General features: G+C 39.3%; 1 protein-coding gene across 2 annotated transcripts in view; it reads right to left on the reverse strand.

The window, feature by feature from the left end:
• Positions 1–12,427, reverse strand: part of ITPR2 (inositol 1,4,5-trisphosphate receptor type 2) — a 472,588-nt gene that overhangs the window by 343,269 nt on the left and 116,892 nt on the right. For both annotated transcript variants that reach the window (XM_026502230.4, XM_044385596.3), the window contains one exon: positions 8,810–8,854. In XM_026502230.4, coding sequence (XP_026358015.2) covers positions 8,810–8,854 — 45 coding nt within the window. The remainder of the gene's footprint in view (positions 1–8,809; positions 8,855–12,427) is intronic.

The following is a 12,427-nucleotide window of genomic DNA, read 5'->3' on the forward strand; positions in this document are numbered from 1 at the left end:
CATATCCTGAGAAAAGAAAATCCAAATGTCTTTAAATAACCCAATAAGAGTAGCCTGGCCAGAAAAATGATTCGGGGGAGAAGGTTGCTCAAGTAACATAAAGCTTAGGCTCCTGAATCTTGAGATTGGGAAGGGTCTTTAAAGATCATCTGTGAGCTAAGCGTTCTTCCCAAATAAATTTCTGACAGTAGCTACTCAAGTGAAATTCTATCATTTGGAATTTATTATTCTGGGTCTCGAAAACATTTTGGTTTAATTTTAGTTATTCCTTATTGAAATTTGCAGAGCCCTCGTACAGTTCTGTTTATTTCCTGCATTTCAACTCTCAAAATGGATTAGAAGGAAGATCCTCAAGGAAGAGAAATAGTCGGAATGGAAAGGTGGAAACCGGGCAAAGGAAAGGGAAATGAATGTGATACTCTAGAAGAAAAACAGGAGTACACAAGAGAAAAACAACACCAAGGGTACCCCTGAAAGAAGCACCGAAGAAATTGGTTTTCAGTGCTCTGTGAAAGACACTATCAAGAGAATGAAAAGACAAGCCACAAACTAGGAGAAAATATTTGCAGAAATACATATCTAATAAAGGACTGTTACCCAAAATATACAAAGAACTCTCAAACTTCAGCATTAATAAAATAAATTCCCCAATTTAAAAATGGGTGAAAGACCTGAACAGACACCTCACCAAAAAAGACATACAGATGGCGAATAAACATATGAAAAGGTGCTCAGCATTATATGTCATTAGGGAGTTGCAAATGAAATAATGAGATGCCACTCACAACAATGAGATAACCACACACACAGACACACACACACTCACCTATTAGAATGAACAAATCCAAAACACTGAGGACTCCAAATGCTAACAAGGACATGGAGCAACAGAAACTCACTCATTGCTGGTGGGAATGCAAAACGGTACAGCTACATTGGAAGACTGTTCGCTGGCTTCCCACAAAACAAAACATACTCTGTACCATATGATCCAGCAATCATGCTCCTTAGTATTTACCAAAATATGCACACAAAAACTTGCAAATGGATGTCTACAGCAGCTCTACCTGTCATTGCCAAAACATGGAAGGAACCAAGATGTCCTGCAGTAGGCAAATGGATAAATGAACTGTGGGACATCCAGACAATGGAATATTATTCAGTGCTAAAAAGAAATGAGCTACCAAGCCACAAAGACATGTCAGAACTTTAAATGTGTATTGCCAAGTGAAAGAAGCCAGTCTGAAAAGGCTAACTACTGTATGTTTCCAACCATATGACATTCCAAAAAAGGCAAAACTATGAAGACAATAAAAGGATCAATGGTTGCCAGGGAGTAGGGGAGAAAGGAATGAAAAGCAGAGCACACAGGATTTTTAGAACAGTGAGACTATTGTGTATGATATTATAATAATGGAGACATGTAAAATGGTGGCTACTTTTATCAAAACTCAGAGAACGTACAATGCTAAGAATGAACCCCCTAATGTAAACTATAGACTTTGGGTGGTAATAATATGTTAAAGTAGGTTAATCAGTGTAACAAATGTACCATTCTAGTGCCAAATGTTGATACAGGGGAGGCTGTGCTCATGTGGTGGCAGGGATATATGGAAACGTGTACTTTCCACTGAATTTTGCTATGAACCTAAAACTTCCCTAAAAAATAGTGTCTATTAAAAAAAAAAAACAACAGGATGAGAGAAAATATTTGTAAGTCGTATACCTGATAAGGGGATTATATCCAGAATATATAAAAAACACTTACTACTCAGTAATAAAGATAACCCAATTAAAAATTAAGCAAAAGATTTGAATAGACATTTCTCCATAGAAGATATTCAAATGGCAAATAAACACATGCAAAGATGATCAACATCATTACTAATTAGTAAAATGCGCTAGGATGGCTATAACCAAAGAGACAGACAATAACAAGTATTAGTGAGAATGCAGAGAAATTGTAACAGTCATATATGGCTGGGGGAACATATAATGGTGGGGCCAGTTAGGAAGAGATTGGCAGTTTATCAGAATGTTAAACATATGACCAACAATTCTAAGTCTAGGTACCTATCTGAGAAAAATGAAAATATATTTCTACACCAAAACTTGTCCATGAATGTTCACAGCAGCATTTATAAAAGCCAAGATGTGGACACAATCCAAATGTCCATCAAATAATGAATGGATAAACAAAATGGGGTATATGCACACAATGGAATAGTATTTGGTCATAAAAAAGGAATGAAGTATAGATACATGCTAGAGCATGCATGAACTTTGAAAACATTATGCTAAGTGAAGGAGGCCATATATTCTATGAGCCCATATATGAAATGTCCAGAATAGGCAAATCCATAGAGAGAGTAGATTCATGGCTGCCAGGGCCTGGGGCAGGGGAGGATAGGGGAGTGACTGCTAATGGATTTAGGCTTTCTTCTACAGGAGAGAAGAATGTTGTAGAATTTGATAGTGGCTATAATTTTCAAGCTCTGCAACTGCATTAAAAACCATTGAGTTATATATTTTAAATAGGAGAATTTTATGGTATGTGAATTATATCTCAATAAAGTTATGGAAGGAAGAAAGGGAGGGAGGGAGGGAGGGAGGGAATGGGGAAGGGGAGAGGAAAGGACAGGGAGGGAAAAGGAACAAGGAAGGGAAGGGGGAGAAAAGAGGGAGGGAGGAAGGAAAGAAAGAAATGGAAGGAACGAACGAATTAATTAATGAACGAACAAACTAATTCCAAAGTATGCTGTTTCATTGATGTCTGCCATGTAGCTCGACATGAAAATTCAGGAGTTATACTAAGATATGGATGCAAAGAAGCATTTTCCCTGGAACGTAATGGTGACACAAGAACCACACCTCTGCCTGACTGCTAATAGCTGAAGCCAAGGAAGCCTCAGGAGTGCTACAGCGTCCTCTTACACAGGCCTGGGAGAATACCATTTGCAACAAGGAATTCCCTCTCAGTGGTAAAAATGGTGGCGACATCTGATATTGAAAATGATAATGACTATGATGAAGAAGAAAACCAAGAGAGAAGGAAGGAGGTTTAAGAAGAGGAAGTGATAATTCTAAAAGAAAGAGGAGGAAGTTTGCTTGAGTTATAATCCTTGTAAGATGAAAACTTGAGGAGAAACAGACCAGGAGATTACAGTCACAAAGAAATACCGTAAAAAAGCTGGTTTTTAGATAATATGATGCTACTGCAGCCAAGAGAAAGAAACACCAAAATAACGAATGTTAATCAATACATGTGAGAGAAGATTGCCTCATAACGTAGGAACACAGAAATAATGGACAAGGTCAGTTAATTGTAGCAATAACCCAAAGGATTTTTCAAATAGGTAGGCAAAGGGATTTGAGAACAAGTGGCTTCAGTGGATTATTAGAAAGGCACAAATAAAATTCGACTTCAATTAAGGAAAATAAAATTTAATCAATTATATTGAACCATGTTTGAAGAAAGGCTTTATTAACAGAAAATGAACATGTAGCCTAAATAAATGAGATTCGGTAAACAAGATTTGACAGTTTCTTTCATCACTGCTAGTGCAGATGCAAAAAATTAATATTCTGGTCTTTTTGGAGGAATACCATATCCCTAAAAAGAATATGTGTCATCTAATTTCCTGAGCCTCCTGCACACCAATCTTCTAATTATAACTCAGTTTTTGCTATAGATTTTCCTTCAAGGAAAATGCACTAACTGACCCAACAATTTAGAGTTACTTAGCAATTGAAAGTTGGCATTGCGGTTTATACATCAGTCACTTGTGAGTTCATTTAGTACAAGTCAATCCTACCGTATATCCTCTCCTTTTGAAATACTCATAAAATAAATTTTCAAGACTTACAAAAAGAAAGCAGATTCAGGTTCCTAGATTGTCCTCCTACCCCACCCCCTTTGGTAATACGTGGGTTCCCAAAAAGAGTAGTCAGGAACCTCTCTATTTTGACACTCTTATAATGAACAATAACATCTTTTTCCAAACAGAAAAACCTCACTTATTAGGGCTAATTAAAAGAGGTCACTCTGAATTACTCATACTATTTAAGACCTGTGGTTTAATTTTAATTACATAGGAGGAGTGGAATGTACCACCACACCCCTAAATAATTTGCTTAGGTCCCCGGGGGGGGGGGGGCTTTAATTCCATTTATAAACAGTGTAAAAATTATTTATGGGTGAAAAGAATTTCTAACATCTTTTGCAGTTTTTTAAAGCAGTGCTATACATTTTGCTTTTAATCCTCATACTCTGTTAATTTGCTTAACAAACTCTCCTTCATAAGCAGCTCCACAGTAAATTTCAAGACAGCCCCTCAAAATCTGTAAACAATAAAACACGAATGATGAGTTATAAATATACAATTTTTTAAATGCATGGATCAAGCTTCAATCTATAAGAAAAATCAGTATTATGTTCCTATAATATGAAGGCAGTTCTGTTCAAAATTGTGTGCCTGTGGCTTTTGTTTATAAACCCATGACTTTTTTTAAGTAAGAAACAAGGGACGAAAACACCAGGTCCCCACAGAGAATTACAGAAGCAAAATGCCCTCCCTTCTTGCATCATGAAAATACATTTAAGGTACAACAGAGCTTAAACAGGTGTTAGATTTAATATCAGCTAGCTATCCAAAACCCTGCATTTAGGGAATGCAGAGCCTCAGAATGTTAACCTCGTCCACTGGGCTCTTATAAAACTGGCATTTTCACTTGGAAGGGAAGGCACGCAGCCTCTCGGGTTATACAAGTCAAAAATCCCCTTATGAAAAAACAGCCGCATCCGCGAATGGCTCTCCTGGCTTCCCCTGGCTTCTCCCGCCCGTCCTGGGGCTTGCCAGTAGAGGCACAACCGTGAGCCTCCTGTAACACCTTCTCTGTTGACTCATTTGTGAGTCATCGAATTTTTAGCAGAGACATCACGTTGCAATTCTGTTGTTAGGAGCCAGAGACATTCTGTAAGAAAGAATGTATGCATTTTCAGGGCTGCTGCAGACCTGCGTGTGGCCACAGCCAAGGCAGCATAATGATGTGCAGGCATCTGTGTTTTTGGTCAGACCCTCCTGGGCTCTCACTGCTGACTTTATGTAACAGACATAACCCTGCCATTTAAAGCTGCAGACACTTCTTCTCTCGCCCCGCTCGTTAAGAACCTGTTACTCTTAAACTCATTCCTACTATGACCCTTTTTCCGTGCTTTTCCTTATCACTTACCACTGATGAATATAGAGTTTAAACTCAAGGAACTTTGGGAGTCTTCGCTCATAATCTAGTCCCCTCACCTCCCCCCCCAAAAATAGTCTATAAAAAGGAATTTTCCAATACATTTCAGCCACGTATCATGGTTCCTGGAACACTGCTATTTACGTATGTCTCTGCACAAAGACTGGTGGTTCTCAACGGGCAGAGAGTTTGGACCCCAGAGGGGGTATCTGGCAATTTTCAGACGCATTTTTAGTTGTCACAACTGGGGGCAGGGAGGGCCACAACTGGCATCTCGTGAGCAGAGTCCATGAATCTGCTAGACATCTTACAGTGCAAAGGACAGCCCCCCACAACAAAGAATTCTCTGGGCCAATATATCAGTATTGCTGAGGTCAAGAATCCCCAGCATAGACAAAGACACTCCCTTGAAAAATCAGATCACATTCTGCATCAATACGGTAATGTGAAAATGGGTGGTGTTATTCCAAAAAAAAAAAAAAAAAATCCCCTTCAAAGAGCCATTTGAAAAGATGCAGCCTTTCAAGGAGAAGAAACTAATGACTGTCAGGTTCCCAGCTGGGCTTGACACAGTTCCAATGTTTACAGGGTCCCTGTGGATGCTGTACATTTATAAGATTGGAAATAATAGGCTCCTTTGTAGAATAAATACAGCAATTTGGGTCTTAATGGGAGCTCTGACACACACCGCCTCATTTCAGTGGCACCATGCATTAACCTTTGAGACTTCAAAAATGGAAAGCCACATTTTGATAAAGGTTTCTAAATTACAGGAAAAATATTAACTGGATATTAAGTAGACAACATAAGGGAAAATTTGGAAAGAAAAATAATTAGCATGGTCACAGTGAACTCCGTGTTACTGGAACCCAGATCTGAGGTGAGATAGCATTCTGTTTGGGGAAATTGATTTCATTTTTCACAGGCTAAGCTCTAACTGCTCCTTTGTTTTCTTTTTTAGACAGAAACGTAATTATTGCTAGGTGGCAAATGGTCTATAAAATAAAAAGCCATATCGTTAGCTTTACTGTTCCATCTTTTCAGTTTTATTTACTTTCAAGCCAGGGATTAAGGATAGAAAAAGAAAATGAAATCAAATGTCTCCAGTTGGACCTCTCCCTGAGACGGCAGCTGAGATCCAGCCGTAGACTTCGACGGCAAAGCAGACCCACCGGTGTTATACGCAATTACGGTGCTGCTGGTAACAACTGCCTCACAGAACAGTGCTCTTTCTCACCTTTAGAGGTGAATGAAGAACTTGTATTTCAGAACATGAAGGAAAAAAGTCTATGAAGTCTAACTAAAAGCTCAACAGACACAAACAGTAAACTTCATGGATTCATTCCCTATATTCGCTGTGCTGCTTCATAAACCTTCCTACTCTCTCTCTCCCACTCCACTCCGCCCAGAAGCACCGGCAGCATCACCACACAGCACGTAGCTGAAAGGAGATAAGCAAAGAGATGTAATTCAATTGCACAATTTGAAGCTTTGCAGTGATGCCCTTCTAATAGAAACGACATATGTTTTTAGCCTAGTAACATCTTTTATGCCAAAAGTTTCCCTTTATCTGATGGACTGTTAACCTCATGGCATATAGGTGACGTACGCAGGGCAAACATCCTCAGCCCATCACTCGGGCAGGGAACGGAGTCTCAAGAAGGCTATCTGACATGTCCAGGGCCACACAAGTCAATGGTGGTGCGAGAAGCAGAACTCCCCTGGTTCTACACAACGCTGAAGTCACGTAGAATATCATTAAAAAAGGACGTGAGAAAGAGAAAAAGCAACCCCTGACATTCGACGGTTGGCCTGGTATGATCAGGCAGGCTCAGTGTGCCCAGGGGCACCCCGATGCTGGTGGACAGGCGAGTGTCCCCCTGTGAACATGGACGATTTCACAGAACATCGACATCAGACACAGCCGCTCCGTGGCAAGAACAGATCAGGACAAAACAACGCCACTCCCTAATCATGTCTGAACACCGATAAAATGTGAATGTTGTCCAAGCCATAAAAACCACTTAAGATCCCACTCCCATAAAAGGAGTGCTGCTTCTTTAGGACTTACAACCTTACAGCCTCAGCCTGACTCTCATCTGCCCTCCCCCTAGATAAAATGCATTAAGATACTTCCTCTTCCTGACAACATTCCCATCTACAGTAATCCCCCTTTCTTAAATCCTCCCCAAAAATCATCTTATATGAGCCCAAATCCTACCATAGGTTCTTTCTAACACCCTCTGAGAGGCCCCACAGTTCCTGGGGGTGTAAATGCAACAGGCAATTAACTCCACTTGTTCAAGAACAGGGGCGTTCCTGGTGGTCTTTGGCTAGAGACCATTGACCAGCTTATAGCAAGAACCACAGACTCAGATTTTAAACAAGGTTATGGATGGCATTTTTCTAAATCCCAGGAAAATAAGAACCCAACAATCCTGGGCTAGCTGTTTGAAAACCAAGAAGAGAAGAGTCCACACAGGGAGATAAAACGGAATTAGAAACGACTGATTCAACCGATCTAAGAAGGCTCCATCTGTGTTTAGGGATATTTTGACACAAATTAAAGTTTTGAGCCAATGACTTGATACTTCAGCTTTATTTCTATTGTAAACCTGATAGAGAGAGAAAGAAGTCAAACAGGACTGACTCAGGTCCAGAAATTCTGATTTGATTCACTTCCCCCATATCAATACCCTCATAAAACATAAAGCTGAGAGCCAATGCAAAGACAGTGGTCATTTCAATTAAATAGTCCAACCCTTTCCGCCAAAGGGTAGAATTTTGAATGATGCAGTAATAATTCTTAGCAATTCCAAAAGAGACTGCTAAATTCCTAAGAAAATTAAATTATAGACTGTTTCTATTTTACACCAAAATATCTAGCTAAATTGCTAAAACATATAGAGATATATAGATACGTATACAAACCCAGCCCTTCAACCAGGTTTTGTCTGTATCACATCAAATATCCTCAATTTTGGAATTTTCTATTAAATTAAGTCATGCTGTTGTCATACAGTCCTCTTGTTTACAAACGATGATGAAAGAGCAGACTGAATAATAAATATCTTAATGAAAACTGGCTTTAAAATAAGATTGAGATTTTCTGAGAAGCATGCTTTAGAATATCAGAAAAATCAGTCATACAGTTGTTTGATGCCTCAATTTCTCCCCATAAATAGAACCCAAATTATTTTCAGTCGGAAAGGATTGTCCCATATCTTTTAATATCATACCTTAATTCAATTTCTCCTTCCTAACTTCTATGCACTTCTGAAAACTAAACCAAGACCCACCATATCTCCCAGATGCCCACTGCCTTCAGTGCTCTATCATAAATGGCCTCCAAGTTGCTAGAAATCTCCCTAAATACCCATTACAGGACATCTTTTTATAATGTCAGCCATATCACGTTTTACTTTTTATCTCGGATCCATAGCCTCTAGTCAGAGAATCTCTCTCAGAATCCCTAGTCTTCAAATTTTCTATTAACTTCTCAATTTGTTCATATAAAATATAAACAATATATTTGGAATTTGTTGGGGAAAAAAACAATTCCACTCACCACGTTTTTTCCTTCATTTTGAGCATCTCGATAATCAGGATTAAGCTAAAAAACAAAAAAATAGTTTTGAATCTCTCCATAAAGCACATTAACAAGACCAATGGTCTTTAATCCAGTTCACTATTGTACCCTCAACTAAATTCAATATAAAAAAAAAAAAAACCTAAGAAAGAAACCATTACCAACTATTACAATTTAAAACGTTACCTTCAAACTCTGGTTGCAGGACACATGAGCTAGAATGCCACATTTATGGCTTTTGTTTATATTAGAACAGCTGACATCTTTGAACGAGTGAGAGCTGACAATCTCACATCCAGAGGAAGCCTTCAAGAGAATTCATCATTTTGCCCACCACAAAATCTACCATAAACCAATAACTCAATTTTTTAAATTAGACCAAAGGAAAGTCTTTGTAACAATGAGTCAAAGTCATGCTCCACATGCTATATACACAAGAAAAGAAAAATCAAGCAAAAGAAGAGCTAGCTAGCAGATATATATATCGGATATGAGGGTTAGTGCATGAGTGTTGTGGGGTTTGGGGGTCATTCCAACAAAGATGGATGAGTTCTGGATATGCTGAGTGTTGGCCCATGCATTTCCAGCTGCTCGAATCCATACCTCCCAACTCCTACCTGACAACAGTCCCAAAAGGACGTCTGCGTTGTACTGAAATAACTAGCTTATAATTTGTAAAACAAGAGACTTATAAGGTGTCTCTCTCTCAATAATGAGTTGTTCACTTGATTTTAACCATTTTAATATGAATCGGTCGGTGTCTATAATATGTAACCCCAGGCATTAAAGTCACCAATTTAAAATGTAAGGTCAAGAGTCTTTCTCAGAATAACACTTGGCTCGTAGTTCTGAGGAATGTCCGCTCACTTTATTACTAAATATCAATGAAGGCGCTGAAAAGGATCAAAAGCAAAACAGAACAAAACAAAAAAGTCTGAATCTCTTTGAAAACTAAGACTGAGAAGCAACCTGAACCCAAATCTACCATGAACTGTCGGTCTTCACAGAGCAGCTGGTGCTGGGGGAGAAGCAGACATGTCTTCGGTTTTTCTCTCCTGGCATACCTCCACCTCACTTCAAGCTAACAGCCTGGGGAACTCAGTTAAGATACTTGCTGTGGCCGCCACTGTTTGTCCATTCACTCAGAGACCCCGAGTGTTTGCCCACCAAAAACCCACACAGAAGTGTGTACCGCTGAGGAGCCCTGAACCCTGTCTCCCCAGGACTTCCATCCACTGTCCCGCTAGCTACCTCTGTCTTCTTATGACCACAGAGATGTGACAAAGCTCAGAAAACAAATGGGCAGAGTCAAGGGGGCAGATGACAGCAGAGGGCTTTCCGAGAAGCATGGCCTGGAGAAAGAGAAGACCAAGAACAGTGGCTTTGTGTGTGGGAATCAGACTGCCTCACATAGTAGAAATAGCAAAGGGGTAGGAGAGAGAAGCAAGTGCCACAGAGCCCAGCTGGGCGGAGTCGCCATCTGCTGGACCTGGGACCTACGCTTGGCAGTGTGTCCTTCAGTGGGCCCTAGGGCTGACGACTGAGAAAAAGGATCAAGAATTTTAAAAAATAGGGGCGCCTGAGTGGCTCAGTCGTTAGGGTCTGCCTTTGGCTCAGGGCGTGATCCCGGCGGTCTGGAATGGAGCCTGCTTCTTCCTCTCCCACTCCCCCTGCTTGTGTTCCCTCTCTCGCTGGCTGTCTCTCTCTCTGTGTCAAATAAATAAATAAAATCTTTAAAAAAACAAAAAAACAAAAAAAGAACTTTAAAAAATAGAACAAAATGACCATCCACTCAACCCATCTGGTTCTGCACAGAGCCCACTTGTCTGCGGATAGTAAGGAAGGAAGGAAAGAAAAAACAACAGGGACTGATTAAAAATATTGATATATATATTCCGAGTCTTTCTGAATATTTTCTATGGTATGATGCAAAATCGACTTTCAGGAAATGGTTTAGCATATTCAAGAAAGTGTAAGTCAACATTTCCTCTATGTAAAGGCAACAGAATAAAATGAACAGCTGAAAAAATAATACAAAAATAATTACATAAATAATAATACACAAATACAAAGAATTATAAAAAGAAGTTAAGGAGGGCTTCACTAAGAATGAAAACACGAATACAAAATCAAACTCCATGTTGGCAGCAAGCACATCTGATGCTGCAAGAAATGAGCGATGCTATGCATAGAACAAATTGGACAGCCGTCTCTCAGTACAGAGGAGAGGTATAAAGAAATAAAAATTAGGAAAAAGCAAATAGTCATGGAGGACCGGAGAAAGGCCTATCAATTATCGGAGGACGAGTGTACTGCAAAGGAAGAGAAAATTAGTGGAATTCAAGCGACGATCAAAGATAATACATTGCTCAGCTAAAGAACTGGGTATGCACAGGAAAACCAACTAAGACAGACTGACACAATCATTGGAGGACAATGAGCAGGGGAGACAAAATGAAAAACAATGATAGGGACATAAAATAGAGCCAGAAATTAGGTTTAGACAAAAATGCTTACCATGTAACAGGAGAATGGATAAATAAAATGCGGCATAACCAAACAATGGAGTACCACTCAGTAATATACATGATGAAATACTGACACAGCAACAAGGCTGGACCTCGAAAATATACACAACAGAATACTGTTCCGCTATCAAAAAGAAGGAAATCCTGTCATTGGCCACAATATGGATGGACCTTGACAACGCTGTGCTGACTGGAATAAGTCAGAGAAAGACAAAACCTGTAAGATCTCACTTACCCGTGGAATCTAAAACGAACTGAGCGCATAGCTACAGAGAACAGACTGGTGGGTTGCCAGAGGTGGGAGATGGGGCATGAGTGCAATGGGTAAAGGTGGTCAAAAGGTACAAATTCCAGTTATAAGAAAATATGTCCTGAGGATATAATGCCCAGCATGGCGATTATAGTTAACAATACCGTACTGCATGTTTGAATGTTGCCAAGTGAATAAACCTTAGAAGTTCTCATCCAGTAATTACATGTGGTGATGGATGTTATCTAGACTTAACTGTGGCAATTATTTCACAATATAGACACACACCAAATCATTATGTTGTACATCTAAACTAATAAAAGGTTATATGTCAATTATATATTAGTATTTTAAAATATTATAAGTGGAGGAGATAATGCCAAGTGAAATAAGTCAAGCAGAGAAAGACAACTATCATATGATTCCTCTCATCTATGGAACATAAGAACTAGGAAGATCGGTAGAGGAAGAAAGGGATAAAGAAAGGGGGGGTAATCAGAAGGGGAAATGAAACATGAGAGACTATGGACTCTGAGAAACAAACTGAGGGCCTCAGAGGGGAGGGGGTGGGGGAATGGGATAGGCTGGTGTAAGGAGAGCACATATTGCATGGTGCACTGGGTGTTACACGCAACTAATGAATCATCGAGCCTTATATCAGAAACCGGGGATGTACTGTATGGTGACTAACATAATATAATAAAAAATCATTTAAAAAATAATAAAGTGTAAAATTTAAAAATAAATAAATAAATAAATAAATAAAATTGAAAAAAATATTATAAGTGGAAGAAGGCATATACTGTATGACTCCATTTA

This window comes from Ursus arctos, unplaced genomic scaffold, assembly GCF_023065955.2.
Source record: "Ursus arctos isolate Adak ecotype North America unplaced genomic scaffold, UrsArc2.0 scaffold_26, whole genome shotgun sequence".
Taxonomy (NCBI): Eukaryota; Metazoa; Chordata; class Mammalia; order Carnivora; family Ursidae; genus Ursus; species Ursus arctos.